The sequence below is a fragment of the Mus musculus genome, chromosome 6 (genome assembly GCF_000001635.26).
Source record: "Mus musculus strain C57BL/6J chromosome 6, GRCm38.p6 C57BL/6J".
NCBI classification, from domain to species: Eukaryota; Metazoa; Chordata; class Mammalia; order Rodentia; family Muridae; genus Mus; species Mus musculus.
The window spans coordinates 92,148,207-92,163,603 of NC_000072.6; the positions used below are offsets into that span (position 1 = coordinate 92,148,207).

At 42.8% G+C, this 15,397-nt stretch overlaps 1 protein-coding gene and 1 long non-coding RNA gene across 9 annotated transcripts in view; one reads left to right on the forward strand and one right to left on the reverse strand.

The window, feature by feature from the left end:
- The window catches only part of Nr2c2 (nuclear receptor subfamily 2, group C, member 2), an 81,641-nt gene that overhangs the window by 56,789 nt on the left and 9,455 nt on the right, over nucleotides 1–15,397 (forward strand). For 6 of the 7 annotated variants that reach the window (NM_011630.3, XM_006505906.4, XM_006505902.2 and 3 more), the window contains 10 exons: nucleotides 1,398–1,598; nucleotides 4,109–4,211; nucleotides 6,129–6,308; nucleotides 8,366–8,513; nucleotides 9,200–9,293; nucleotides 10,124–10,257; nucleotides 11,006–11,183; nucleotides 12,113–12,234; nucleotides 13,707–13,846; nucleotides 14,915–15,052. In NM_011630.3, coding sequence (NP_035760.1) covers nucleotides 1,398–1,598; nucleotides 4,109–4,211; nucleotides 6,129–6,308; nucleotides 8,366–8,513; nucleotides 9,200–9,293; nucleotides 10,124–10,257; nucleotides 11,006–11,183; nucleotides 12,113–12,234; nucleotides 13,707–13,846; nucleotides 14,915–15,052 — 1,438 coding nt within the window. Of the gene's footprint in view, nucleotides 1–1,397; nucleotides 1,599–4,108; nucleotides 4,266–6,128; nucleotides 6,309–8,365; nucleotides 8,514–9,199; nucleotides 9,294–10,123; nucleotides 10,258–11,005; nucleotides 11,184–12,112; nucleotides 12,235–13,706; nucleotides 13,847–14,914; nucleotides 15,053–15,397 lie in introns of all 7 variants that reach the window. The other variant, XM_017321518.1, reaches the window with a different exon arrangement.
- On the reverse strand, nucleotides 2,805–9,204 carry Gm46967. Of its 2 annotated transcripts, XR_001785326.1 has the most exons (3): nucleotides 6,082–9,204; nucleotides 5,074–5,199; nucleotides 2,805–4,255 (listed from the first exon to the last, which is right to left on the reverse strand). It is a non-coding gene; the product is annotated as a predicted gene, 46967 (long non-coding RNA). The 2 variants fall into 2 exon arrangements; XR_003956470.1 differs by having other exon boundaries at nucleotides 5,074–6,131.

Sequence of the window (15,397 nt, forward strand, 5' to 3'; positions counted from 1 at the left end):
TGCAGGATAAGCTTCCTCAAGTGTTGCCACTTAATAGTTTCCGGCCAGACATATGAATAAAATTGAGGTGCTGCGGGGTCTAAGAAAACCTCTTCTTAGCCTCCCTGCGTGCTTGTACCTATTTCAAAGCTTGCTTCTGTTGTTTCATGGTCTTTTGTGGACGCTAGTCAAGGATAATGTGACTTGCGAACACACCAAGCTCAAGGTCATGCTCTGTGTTTTCTTAGTGTTCCTCATAGAATAAATGATATGCACATAAAAGCCCAATGTGGTGTTGCACACCTGTAGTCCCAGCCCTTCAGAGTCTGAGGGAAAAGAATTATGAGTTCAAGGAAGAAAAGACTTTCAGTTTTCAAGGAATTGGGGTCAGGCCTTCTGCTGTGTCACTACATTCCACAGTCTTAATATCTTCTCTCCAAGTGCTAGGCCTCTTTTGGCCTGACCACACAACAGTAAAGTTAGATGTAGCCTCAAAGAGATCTCAGACTCAGAAAATGGAGTGGGTTGGTGAAGAATCACAATGGAGAGCCAAGTGAATTCAGCCACCCAAGACAGACTCCTTACAGGACCTTCCCTAAAAAACTATCACTTCTTTAAAGCAACCATCTCCAGATTTTTGAAGAGTTAATGCTGTCTTTTTTGACTATTGAGAGGATGGGGTGCTTTTTATTGTTTTGTTTTGTTTTGTTTGAGACAGGGTTTCTGTATTTAGCCCTGGCTATTCTGGAACTAGCTTTATAGACCAGGCTGGCCTTGAACTCAGGATCGCCCAACTCCCCCTCCCAAGTGCTAGGATTAAAGGCATGTCCCACCAGTATCCACTCCACCCCCTCTTAAAAAATGTCTAAGCCTATCTATTTTTATGATTATCTTCAAAAAGGGCCTTTTAATTCTAAAAATACTAAAGAAAGGATCCTAGAATAAAAGTAATTTTTGAAAAAAATAATTTCTGAAAAGCTCACTATATATTTATCTTACTTATTGTTTTGATAAGATACCAGTCAAAGTAATTATGGCAGCAGAAACAGAAGGCCATATTGCATCCAGTCCAGAAGCAGAACAGATTGATTGCTGGTGCTTAGCTCATTTTCTCCCTTTTATTCTATTCAGTCCAGAGTTCCATTTCATGGAATGGCACCACTTGCATTCAGGGTGGGTCTTCCCTGCATTGTCCAATTTTTCTGGAAAGACTCACATAGGCAGCTAGATGTGTTTCCTTAGTGCTTCTAAATCCCGTCAAGTTGACAGTAGAGATTAGCCATCACAACTGGTGCAGTATATCTTAGACCAGCATCCATTCTAGTGATCACCTCCTAAGCACTGTCTGCAAGTGCAGACAGGTCTAAACAGGTCTAAAGACACACCAAGCAAAGGGGCTTCTATGTTATATCTTGTAGATTGTAACAGACCAGCAGACAGGACAAAAGATCCAGATAGTCACCGCAGTGGATGCCTCTGGATCCTCTAAACAGCAGTTCATCCTAACCAGCCCAGATGGAGCTGGAACTGGGAAGGTGATCCTGGCTTCTCCGGAAACATCCAGTGCCAAGCAGCTCATATTCACCACCTCGGACAACCTTGTCCCTGGCAGGATCCAGGTAAGGCCCATTGACAGGTGGTTGTTTCCAGACGAGGTACTGAACCACTTCTCAGCTCAGTTTTGCCTTGCCTTTGGGAATTTACAAGCATGGTGGGATTGCTGCCTTAGCTAAATTAAAAACCAGTAAATTGAACGGCCACACCCAGAAGACAAGCAGGAACAGTAAGAAGGGATAAAAGCTAATCCAAGGAAAAGACACTGGCATAGGCAAGGTTATGAGGCCACTGGAGAATTGTTCTTAAAGGGCCGCATGGTGGAAACCATTAGCCTCAGATATCTTTAAGGCACCCTCTGGAGCTGACCACTCTTACCTCAGTCTCATGTAGGTGGCCAACCTAGGTCCAGTTCTTCATTTTGATATGACATATTTTCCAGAAACTATTCTGTACTTCTGTCTCCTGCTCTGTCTTACCTATTTCTATTCTGAGAGGGAGGAGCAAGATGAGCAAGATGGGATTGGGAGCAGCCACATTCAATCAATAAGGGCAGCCACAATAAACAAATAAACAAACAAATAAATAAAGATGCTGAGGGGAAAGCAGGGCCAATTGTAAGGTTGGAGGCTCTATGCCAGCGCCTCAGAGTAGTCAGGAACAAGTATGTTTTGACATAGTCTATGTTAAATTTTTTTTGACTTATTTTTGAGACAGGGTCTTTATATAGCCCTGCCTGTCTTGGAACTCATTATGTAGACCATGTTGGCCTCGAAGTCACAGAGATCTGCCTGTTTCTGCCTCCCGAATGCTGGGATTAAAGGTATATGCCACCATATCTGGCTTGATTTTTGTTTTTTAATTTGTGAATTGTCCATAATGTAAAATTTACCATCTTAATCATTATTGTAGCCCCATCTGTAAATCTTTTCATCTTCCCAAACTGAAACACTGTACCTATTTGGGCTCTCACACATAAGCCACGGTGAAAAGATGGGAGAAGTCAGTGTTCTATTCCCTTTCCCTCAAGCCCTGCTCAATTTCCTGCTCGCACCTCACCCACTCCCAGCCCATGGGAGTGTTTGTGTGTTCAAGTGCATATTTTTAGTAAGTTTAGATGCTTGTAGAAACTTGAGAGGTGTTCAGTCACCTAGAGTTAGAGTTGTAAGCAGTTGTGAACTCCCCAAATTTGAGTGCTGAGAACTGAATTTGAGTCTTCCACAAGAACATTATGAACTCTTAACTTCAAAGACATCTCTTCAGACTCTATATCTGTTTAAAATATTTTTGATGCATTTATATATTTATGACATTTTATATTACATATATGGCAAATTTATATTTTGTATTTTACATATGAATGCATACATGGTACAGCATATGTGTGGAGGCCAGGGGGCATCTTACAAGAGTTGGCTCCTCGCATGTGGGTTCATGGGATTGAACTCAGATTGTCAGGGTTAGCAGCGGGTGCCTCTTCCCACTGAGACTTTTTGCTGGCTCTACATCTTATTTTTTGATATGTCTCTCAAAACTAATTTGGAGAGGCTGCCTGCCTGACCAGTAAGCCTGGTGATCCAAGGTCTTACTGGCCTTGTGCTTACACAGCAAGGTCTTTACTGACTGACCCATCCGCCAGCCCTTGTTTTTATCCTTTCATCTATTGGTTGATACCTGGTTAGTCCCACTGTTTGGCTATTACTGATGTGTGGAGCATTCTTTCTACTATAGAGAGAAACTTCAGAACCTCCTTTTTCCCTTGATGAGCTAGACTTAGACAGCCAGTGTGTTCTGCTTTCAGAAAGTTCTCTGAGAGAGCTAGCAGTACAGCTAACCAGCATTATCTATCTTATTCTCCTTCTCCTAAAGTGTGTTCTGATCTTTTGATGTTCAACTATCCATTTTGTTAAAAAGCACAGGTTTGTGAAAGACTGGCTTCTGATGTTGTCATTTCACAGGTGGTTTTTACCTGATTTCTGTATACGGCCCAATCGTGTGAGATTCGTTTGAAGGTCTATTGTGTGCTCAAATTAAGTACATTTTAAAAATAACCATTCTTTAAAATTTCTTAGCTTGATATCAGTTGTTTTCTCCTAGATGGATAGCACTGTTTGTAATCTAGAGAGTTACCTACAAGTGAGAGGAAATAGCAGGCTTCTGTTGTCAGCTGTACTAGTTCATCTCTCCATTACCAGGTGCTTCAACAAACAGTCCAATCAGGAAAGTCTGGGTGTGACAAACATGCCAGGTTGTATATTTCCATGTTGTTCGATGGGATGAGAAACATAGCTGAAGAACCTTACCTATTCTTTACCTTAGAGAATCTATATGTGATCCCTATGTGGCCTCCAGTTTTGGTGATAGTCACAGGATAGAGTAATCATTGACATGTGCAGGCCAGTGGGGAAGCAGAATTACCTGGCTGTTGAATGAAGAAGCTGTTGGTTAAAGTAATCCTAGTTCTACCTAGAGTTCTTTTAGTTTAGATGCCTAAGACAGGGGGATGCACAACTAGATGTTACTTTACTTAGTTATCTAGCTTTTAATTGGCACTGTTTGTTTGCCAACATCTTAGATCGTCACGGATTCTGCTTCTGTGGAGCGTTTGCTGGGGAAGGCAGACGTCCAGCGGCCCCAGGTGGTGGAGTACTGTGTGGTCTGTGGCGACAAAGCCTCTGGTATGTGACTCCGGCTTCTGGCACGTATCAAGGAGCAACATGACCTTTTATAGGGTAGGAAAGTGGTTAGTTGAGAAAGAACATTTTATGTAGGTTTCAAACATGAACCTCACATAATAAGCAAAGTAGTTGTCAGATTATTCAAATTGATAGGAAAAGTCAAGAAACTCTGAGATTTGTTTCCAATTGTTTATATGCTATTAAGTAAAAAAATTTTTCTCATCTTGTTTATATCACCCAAGGTGTGTTATGTATATAATTCCCCCGATCCAAATTGTCTCACTTTTCTTTTTATCCTTTTACTAAACCCTGTGTGATAAGCTTCTATGATGGAGTAGGAACCATGCTGTGCCCCTTGGAAAAGTGTACGCAGACGTGCATGCATGCCTCTCTCTCTCTCTCTCTCTCTGTGTGTGAGTGTGTGTGTGTGTGTGTGTGTGTGTGTGTACTCTTAGTGGAGACCCAAGGCCTCTGGTGAGTTATTTAAATCTGTGTTTCTGGTGTCCTTCAAGGAGAGCCCAAAGGCTTCCGCAGTTAGTGCTCTGATGGAGACAGGAGGCTTGCTAGCACTGGGGAGCCATAGAAGGTAAGCAAAGCAGTAAGGCAGGCAGTGGGAATGAAGAAGCTCAGCTCAGGGATCTGGGGCATAGACCTGAGTTCTGAAGCAGCTTTTTTCCACTCACAGGAAGTCTGGAGGGTTTGTTGTCCTGGATTTCATTTTGTCCTTTTGAAAAAGGGGTTTGACCAAATCTAGGAGGATGCTTCAGAAGGAAGCATCTTCAGAAGCTTTGTTTTTTTTTTTTTTTTTCCTTTAAGCTGGTTTTACCATTTCTCTGCCATTGGTACCTGCTTCTGATCCTACCTTGTCTTGGTAAAGCCAGTCCATCCTACCACTTAAAGGCCCATCTTCCCCTGGAAGCAGGTAGACAGCGCTGTCACTGGTTCTGATTGTGTTTCTCCAGGCTGTCCAGACATCTTGTACATTTTCCTATAATCGAAATGGACTTTCTCATTGGAGTGTTTGAGCAAAATCTATGTCTGCTAAACAAGGAGACACACTGCAGATGTTCGAATACATGAAGTAGGGACAGAAACAGCCAAAAACTGCCTGGTTTCCTTGTTGCTCAGGGTTCTTCTGAGCTTCAAGGAAAGGCCTCATCACATAGCCTTATAGTGCCACTGTTTCCAGCTCTTAGAAGTCACCCAGATAGCAAATTTAAGGAGACATTACAAAAAAAGGTCAAGGCAGTATTGACATGGGGTCAATTCAGTACCATAGTGCTTCAAAGGAAAATGAGATCCTCCAAATTAATCTCTAGTCAGTGTGAACAGTGATGCTGTGAAGTTTCCTAACAGTTGAGCTGTGTAGGCTTGGGTTCTGGAAGCAAGAGAAGTCCAGAAAGTATAAGGTTATGATATACAGTAGCACTTTATCAGCTAAGAAGGATGAGCTGAGGTCATTAGCTAAATAAAGACCGAGTAAGTGAGCAGAGAAATGAGCTGTGATTTGTAGCCATGTTCCTGGAAGGGCCTCAAGGGGGTGCTTAGAGACAAGGACTTTGACTCAGAAAGTAAGCAAGAATATAGGAATGATAGACTGTTTAGTCTGGCAGTAAGAGTAGACACCAAGCTGCTTCTATAGCCAAGTATGCAGACTGGAGGAGAGTTGCCTGAACTGCTCTGTGTGTTGGGATGGTTGTGTGCCAAGAGCAGTCACATCATATATGAGCTTTGGGTTTCCATCATGACCTTACAAGGTTTCTGTAGAGATATGGACATATGAGGTAGACATAGTGTTGGGCTGTCATTAACCCCTGTGGTGACAGCACCTGACAGTGCACCCAGTGAGAACAGGGCTGGGACAGTTCACCTCTGCTCATGAGGAGCCAAATCATGTGCTCATTCACTTCCCTTCAGGCCGGCACTATGGGGCTGTCAGTTGTGAAGGTTGCAAAGGTTTCTTCAAAAGGAGCGTGAGGAAGAATCTGACCTACAGCTGTCGGAGCAGCCAAGACTGCATCATCAACAAGCACCACCGTAACCGCTGCCAGTTCTGCCGGCTGAAGAAGTGCCTGGAGATGGGCATGAAAATGGAGTGTGAGTAGCAGGGCCCCATCAAGCTAGTAAATGCCTGCTAAATAGGTGTGGTTTACCTTTGACTTTAAAGGGGGTGGGAAGTAGGGGAGGGGGTGGTGGAAATACTCAGAAAAGCTTCATTGTGCTTTACCTAAATTCTGGGCAGCCAGGTAGTCCAGAGCTGACACTACTGGGTTTTGACAGTATACATGGTATATACGAAAGTCCCTTTCCCAATCAATCAGAAAACAGGACAGGAGGAATGGAGATTAGGTAACGACAGCTTCAGAGTAAAGCTGAGACCAAGGCTAAAGAGTTACCAGAAACAGTTCCTTTCTCAATCCCTGGGCCTCGTCTGTGACCCATCCAAGTGGAAGCAGCCACAAAAGGGTTGAAACCCTCCTCTCAGTAGTATTCTGAAACTAGTCTTTCATTCACAAGGACCATTCATTGAATCAGTTTCTAACGGTGAAATCTTAAGAACCAGGTCCCAAAATAGGCAACACAGAAAAGTCACTGTGAGCAAGCTGTGCTTAAGTGTACAGTAAGGATGGAAAGGAACAGAGTCAGGCCTACAACAGGCTAATAGTGCCTCATGGCTCCTAGGAAGACTAGAGCCAGTGGATTTCATTATTGTTTCCTATTCTAGGACTAGGACAATACAAAATTCACTGGGGAACAAGAAGTATGCTTGCAACCTGTACAACCACAGTCAGTATAATATATACATGTCTAGCTTAGGGTAGGTCTGCACTGTCATACTTACAGGTTGTCCTTAGTTGTAAGCAGTGATGGGACTAAACTTGGTCAATCACAAGCATAGTTGCAAACTCACAGTCCAACTGCATTTCAACTTAGTAGTAAGGCATCTGGACCCAAGGCTTGGTCTCTTGCTTTTAAGAACAGTTTGTGCAGAACTCGGGAGGCAGAGGCAGGCGGATTTCTGAGCTCGAGAACAGCCTGGTCTACAGAGTGAGTTCCAGGACAGCCAGGGATACACAGAGAAACCCTGTCTCGAAAAACAAAACAAAACAAGAACAGTTTGTGGGCTGGGGAGATGGCTCGATGTGTAAAGTGTCTACTGTATTAGCATGAAGATGTGAATTCAGATTTCAGGCACCTGTGTAAGAGCTGGGTGGTGTTACTAATGTGTGTAGTTGTAGCACTAGGGGTGAAGACAGGTAGATCAGCAGAGCTTGCTGGCCATGCCAACCTAGCCAATCAGTGATCTCCATGATCACTGAAAGACCCTAAATCAAAACAAAGGAGAAAAACAGTAATAGAAAATCCTCAATGTTGATCTCTGGCCTCTGTATATACATAAACTGTACACCCCACCCCCCCAAGATCTAGATTTTCTTCAGTTGCTTGTGACAAACATATATCATTTAAAATTTTATTTTAGTTTTAATTATGTATGTGTATGTGTCTATGTATACTGTGTACATATGAATGTATGCACCTATCAAGGGCCTTAGATCTCCCTAGTGCTGTAGTTGCAGGCAGTTGTAAGCTGTCTAAAGTGAGTGCTGGGAACTGAACTCTGGTCCCCTTTAAGAGTAATATATTCTTAACTTCTGAGCTTTCTCCAGCCCCTATATGCCCATGCTTAAGCTTGGTTGCTGGGAAAGAAATTGCTGTATGTAGCTAACAGCCTCCAGTTTGCTGAAGCTCTTCAGACTGAATGAAGTTGGACTCTAGCAATTTGTGGCATGGTATAATCTATATGAAGGATCCACTTGAAGATTGACATTTCTTATCCTGGGCTGAGCCCAGCTGGTTAGTGACAGAAGTTTAAAAACAAAACAAAACAAAACAAAAAAAAAACCCAAACAGTAGAATATATTGGCCTCCTTAGGTCACATCAGAGTGGCAGTTTCTGAGCAAGCATCACCTGCCATCTTGAGCCTTTGTATGCCTTTGCTTTGGGGTTGTTGATTTTGACTCTTTGCATTGATTGGAAAGCCCATGGTGACCAAATGCCAGAGTTACAGATTTGCTAAGAAACAACTTCAGCATGTTACAGTGTTTATTCATTTGATTCTTTTTCTCTAAATGTGAATATGTTGTCATTTAAGCTGTACAGAGTGAACGGAAGCCCTTTGATGTGCAACGGGAGAAACCAAGCAATTGTGCTGCTTCCACTGAGAAGATCTATATCCGGAAAGACCTGAGAAGTCCTCTGATAGCCACTCCCACATTTGTGGCAGACAAAGATGGAGCAAGGTCAGTCTCCTGTTCCCACAAAGTAGTACTGTGTTCAGCCTCCACACTGGCCTGAAGAAGCACAGATATTCCTGGAAAGGGCACACACGTGGCTCTCACCTGCTTCCCATAGCTCTGGCATGTCTCATTCTGTCTTTTGATCCACTTAAGGTTGCTGAGAGTCACTTCAGGACACAACTGATCCTAAGGGTTAGACTTTATTCATTAGCTGTCTATAGCTCAAAATAAAGGCCTTTTTTTTTTTTTTTTTTTTTTTTTTTACAATATAGAAGAAAATACCAGATGCCACAAACTAACTTGTTCATTCTTTTTAACACACTGTGTTGAACTGGTTTTAAAGAGAACTGAAATAAGGAGCCAGAAATCCAAAATGTATTACACAAAAGCTGGAGTTGAGGGTCTCTGGACAATTCTTTGAGTATCAGTTAAACTTTGGGAAGAATGGCCACAGTTAGTATAGAAGGCCTAGGGTTAGGCATCTGTGTTCTGTGCTCCCTCAGCCTGATGCCTAGCTTTGTAACGAGCTCATGAGCGAGAGCAGACAAGTGGCCACTCACCCTGGGCTGAATGTTACAGCTTTTCTCTTGTAGACTGCCTGGCATATATGGAAGCCAACTGAATGTAGCATGAACATAATGTGCAGAAAATGTTAGATACTACTCTGGGTTTCTTTGTGTCTTAAATAGACAAACAGGTCTTCTTGATCCAGGGATGCTTGTGAACATCCAACAGCCTTTGATACGTGAGGATGGTACAGTTCTCCTGGCCGCGGATTCCAAGGTAACACTCTCTCCTGTGTTGCAGTGCAGGCTGCTTTTCCAACTATACCTGCTCTCTTGGCCATCAGACATGATGCTGAAAGCATAGCCTCCTGTAGCTACATTAATTTCTCATGATAATAGTCATCCTAGGACTTGTTCTAAAGATGCTTGTGGTTTTCAGATACTCCACTCAGGGCTGAATGGCAATAGTCACTATCACATGGCAGCTTTGTGGACATTCAATGGTTCTTCACATGGCATCTTTGTAGACATTCTATGGTTCTGTTCCCTATTAATGTAATCCCCTTATTCTACATATTGGCAGGCTCCCATTATGCTGGGAAGGTAGCTATTTTTTCTAAAGCAGCCTTTTGTAAAAGCTCCAGTTCTTTCCCATTAGATAATTTGTAATAGGCTAACAAATGAGCCATAAATAACGAACTTATAGACTGAGATGTCTGTTGGTCCAAGAGGTCATCTCCCATTGTGCCATCTGCACAGTATGTTGTGGTTCTACCGTAATTTATTAATCAGTTCTGTGCTTAAACTTTGCTACTGGGGCTGGGTGGAGTGGTGTGCTACTTTATCTGTTCTGTCATTTTATCACAATGTTATTGCATCACATATGTGGATCTGTGTATGTGGCTGTAACCAAAATACAAAAACACAAAAGCCTGATCCATTCTGATCCAGTTGATATACAAAAAGATCTTCCTAGCATGACTCCATTCACACCTAGAAGCTGGCCTTAGATAAACATGATACCTTCTTCATTTCATTGCCCTTAAGTCATTCTCCTGTGTATGCTCATTTTTTAGTGTTACTATATTACTATTATTTTTTTAATAGGCTGAAACAAGCCAAGGAGCTCTAGGTACACTGGCAAATGTAGTGACCTCTTTGGCCAACCTGAGTGAATCTTTGAACAACGGTGATGCTTCAGAAATGCAGCCAGAGGACCAGTCTGCAAGTGAGATTACTCGGTATGAGCCCCTCTGATACTCTACATTCCTGGCACTGTGTTGTAAGGATAGATGCCAACATTTGGCACTTATGCTATAAATGAGTTTTATATTTTTATTTTTGGTCCTGGAAATTGACCTCTGCCTCTGCTTGTGTATAAGACAAGCGCTGTGCCAGTGAACTACATACTTCAAAAATACTCCAACTTGTGTCTAATTAAAGAACTATAAAGTTGTCAAAACAACCCCACATATCTGTTGTCTTCCACATTTAACTATGGGAATTTACAATGAAGGAGAACCCACTTATATCATGTGACAATAAGGCAGTCAGAGCTGCAGTTGGCTCCTTAAACCGGGGTCTTCATCAAACAAATGTTCTTTGACTCGAGCACTGTGTAATGAACCTGCACAAAACAGCATACCTCTTTCTGTTTCTGTTTCTCTTTGCTCACACCTGTTTTCTGAGTGGTACATGCTAGCTAATGGAAAGCAATAGTTGGTTCCAGGTGGCATTGGCTAGCTGCTCAGGGTGTTTCTTCCCTGCTGCTTGGCCCTTGTGTTTTACTCTTCTGTGCTCTATTCTGGCCTTAGTGTCAGGCCAGATGGGGACTTACTGGGAGCTACACAGTCCTCCTGTTAATTTGTAATCCGATGCAATATTGAGACCTCGGTGTAGAGGAAAGCACATGAGATCTAAGTAGAATTAGCTAGGGCTTTCTTACTGTTTATTTGCCATTGATGATGTCTGTTTCATTTTTGCTCGTAGGGCATTTGACACCTTAGCGAAAGCACTTAATACCACAGATAGTGCTTCACCTCCAAGCCTGGCAGATGGGATAGATGCTAGTGGAGGAGGGAGTATCCATGTCATCAGCAGAGATCAGTCAACACCCATCATTGAAGTTGAAGGCCCTCTCCTTTCAGACACACATGTCACATTCAAGGTGAGTACGTTAGCACATGCTATCTACTTCCCCTGTTTGCTAGAGCCAGGTGCTTTACCTATACAGTTTCAAAAGTCAGACCTTGCAATGAGTTCATTTTGTAATTGTGGCAGAATCTTGAATTCCAAAGCATATTCTTGTTGAAAATGACCCTCCAATAAGTGTGGCACATCACAGCCAAGATAGACTGCCATGGTGCTAGCCACTGAGGATCAGGGGCTGGTTGCTCTGCCTTTTCCTATGACAGCAACACAGGCTCGGCCAGGCACCTGTTGGCCTCTCTACTATGTAGAATACTAGTAGGTTCTCAGTCTTTCCCATGCTCTTTCTGTGTCTGCTCTCCCGACAGGGCATCAGAAGGCTCTCCAATCTATAGTCTCCAGAATGAATCTCTTGTCTTAGTACACTCTGTACTGGAGATATCTAGACAGTCATTTGGGTAGATAGGGTCCCTGACTATAGTTGTCCAAGGTTTGTTTCTCAGGTTGCTTCCAAGACACTAGTCCTTTTGAGGACATCATAGCATATGGAACCTTGGCAGGCTGTTCTTCCATTAAGATGTTACGTTGCCCAGCACCTTTTCATTACCATCTTGAAGCTACCCTTAAAAACACTTGGCCAGTGAATTAGGGCTAATAACAACAGCATAGCTGAGGTCAGAGTTGTTGAAAACATCTTTGTATAGGTGAGCTGGAAAGTGTCCTATAGGCTCCTGAACCCCAATCCAGACTGCTGGACTCCAGTCACTGAGCAAGAAACCATGGGAGCTGGTGAAAGCCTTGGCTACATGGTCACATATTCCACTAGTGACAGGCTTTTGGAAGTTCTTTGAGATCTGAGACAGTTACCATTGTTGAAACAGGAGATAAGTTGACAAGAGCACCTGTCCCTCCTTTAGCTCTTGTGTCACAACACCTTTTATTTTCCAGCTTACAATGCCCAGTCCTATGCCAGAGTACCTCAATGTACATTACATCTGTGAGTCTGCATCCCGCCTGCTTTTCCTCTCCATGCACTGGGCAAGGTCAATCCCAGCCTTCCAGGCACTTGGGTAAGTGGCTTTTATTCCTGGATGTCCTTGAGTAGTGGGATTTGTTCTTCCATTAATGGCCCACAAGTTCCCTGAGGTCCTTTACAGTGTCATTGTTCCAATTTACCTTATTCAGTGACCCAAAGTTGTATTAAATATAGTCAGCAGACTGAAAGAAACAATAGTTCTTGTTGCCAAGGATTTGTTGCTAGGAGATGTGTCTGGCCTTTGATAGGATGAGTGTCAAGAGCAATGGTTTGTGTGTATACATTGCCTTGCCTCACTGTTGAGCAGCCAGTGAGGACCACTGGCTTGTGTCATCTCTGCAGGAAGCCCCTCCTGCTTGCTTGTTCATGAATATCACTGTTTGGTGATCCTGTTTCCCTGTCAGTCCCAATGCCAGCTCTGCTACTATGCTAAGTAACTAATGTCCAATTGGACTAGGCCACCATTGTGGCATGCAGTCTGGCTAGAACATAAACAACCACGTGATACTGGGAATGTAATGAATGGATGCATGCTGCAGGGTAACCACCATAGGTGATACATGGGAAACATTAGATTGTCCACTGGTTCATACCAGTGGCCTAGGGTAAGCAGATTGGGATTGAGAATCATTAAGAACAGCATTTGACAGCTATAAGGCTGTGGGAACATTGTCTCACTTCTATGAATCTTCAGTTTTCTTCTCTGTAAAAATCCTTGCCAGAAGTAAAATCTTACAAAGCTCTTAATCTAGAGCTGAAGACTGAAGGGGATCTGCAGATAGAAATGTGCTCCTGGGCTGGGTGATGTGGCATATGTCCCCAAATGTAATAGTGACAGTAATTTACCATTATTAAAGGAGAGATGGTTTAGTTTGTCATTCTTAGGGCAACTCGACAGGCAGTAACTGTTGAATGAACATCTGCAAATTCTTGACTGCCTGCCCTTGCTGCCATTTGGAAGATAGTTGACATCTCAGGGTTATCAGTACTGTTATATGAAGGTGTCCTGATGTGCAGCTAAACAGTGGTGGTCTTAGTTCCCTGGGTGGGGTTTTTGTTTTTGTGTTTTAATCTGAGCATTTTGAAACCTCCTCCAGATCAGTAAGCACCAAAATCAGTAAGAGACTCTGATGTTGACCTCTGGCCTGAATGCAAATGTGCGCATGCACATACACCCATACAATCATGTACATATAATCACATACATATAAAGGATGTTTTTTAAAACTGTTTGTCACAGCTTGCATAAAGAGATCAGAGGAATATTTGGGGATATCAGTTCTCTCCACCATGTGGATTTTTCCTAAGGGACTTTACTTAAACTTAAAACCTTCATGGACTTACTCAAGGACTTGGGTCATTTTTCTGGGAATGACCTGAACGTATAATAAACCATTTTCACACCCTTGCTAGGTGGTGGATAGTGCTAGGGCTTTAAGTCCATAAAGCTCACATGCCTAGAGTCAGCCACATGAAACACACTCAGCCTTATCCTTGTGTTCCCAGACAGGACTGTAATACCAGCCTGGTGAGGGCCTGCTGGAATGAGCTCTTCACTCTTGGCCTGGCCCAGTGTGCCCAGGTCATGAGTCTCTCCACCATCCTGGCAGCCATTGTCAACCACCTACAGAACAGCATCCAGGAAGGTAGGTCCTAGGGCTATGGGAGTGGAATATATCTTTATCCAATCTGTGCCTGGATCAAAGCCCAGCCTGTGTCAAGTTGACCCAGCTGATCTTTTTTTTTTTTTTTAAAGATTGATTGATTGATTGATTGATTGATTGTAAGTACACTGTAGCTGTCTTCAGATACTCCAGAAGAGGGCATCAGATCTTAGTACAGATGGTTGTGAGCCACCATGTGGATGCTGGGATTTGAACTCAGGAAGGACCTTCGGAAGAGCAGTCAGTGCTCTTAACCGCTGAGCCATCTCTCCAGCCCCGACCCAGCTGATCTTTGTGAATGGACAAACATCTGTCCTGTAGTAAGATCTGTAATGGCATCTAATAAATTTGATAGTCAAGTGGAGTAGCAGCTGTGGCAATAGAAAATTCATTTTAGCCCTGCAGAAGCTAGCCCCTGTGAACTGAGGCATGAGTTGCCATGAAGGAATTAACCCTTGGCAACTACAGGCTGAATTAGGTGCATTACTGAGGTAATTTAAGATTTTTTTCTTATTTATATTATGTATATAAGTACACTGTAGGTCTTCAGACACACCAGAAGAGGGCATCATAATATCCCACTACAGAAACACCATGTGGTTGCTGGGAATTGAACTCGGGATCCCTAGAAGAGTAGCCAGTGCTTTTAACCACCATTTCTCCAGCCCTTGAGTACCCTTTAAAAAAAGATTTCTTGTATATATGTGCCTGTGCCATGTGTGTACAATGTCCAGAAATTAAAAGAGGGCATCAAATCTCCCAGAACTGATGTTACAGATGATTGTGAAACACTGTTGTGTGGTCCTGGGAACTGAAACCGGGTCCTCTGTAAGAGCATTGAGTGCTCTTAACTCCTGAACCATCTCTCCAGGAACAAGCACCTCTTGATACTCCACTTTCATCTGGAAATGCAGCCCTTGACAAGCTTGAAATGACTTGGTTCTCTTTAGAAAGTGAACTTAGCCTCCATTTGTCTGTGATGCTCCTTAAAAGACTGATCTTGTTCTTAGTTTACCTCAGAGGTTCTGTGATTTTTTTTTTTTTTCCTAGATAAGCTTTCTGGTGACCGGATAAAGCAAGTGATGGAGCACATCTGGAAGCTGCAGGAGTTCTGTAACAGCATGGCGAAACTGGATATAGACGGCTATGAGTACGCATACCTTAAAGCTATAGTTCTCTTTAGTCCCGGTAAGATATGTGGTGGGGACTTGTGACACTTTGCACTGTGTCTACTGATGTTTCTGAACATGGCCATATTGTCATCAGTTGTGTAGGAAAGCCCTTTAATATTTTATATAACCTAGAGTGTTATTAATAAGTGCTTTGGTATCAAACATCAATAATTCTTGCTCTTTAGCCCTAAAGAAATGTTCCTGGGGATTCATGTTCTGAATACATTTAATTTGCACCTCAACCAAGCCATTGTCCAAATAGGACCACCATCCAGTGCTATTTTTCTTGTTTGGGCTCTCCCATTTCCAGGTTCTCTAGTTGTGTATAATCCAGGTAGATTGGAATTCACCTTTACTGACT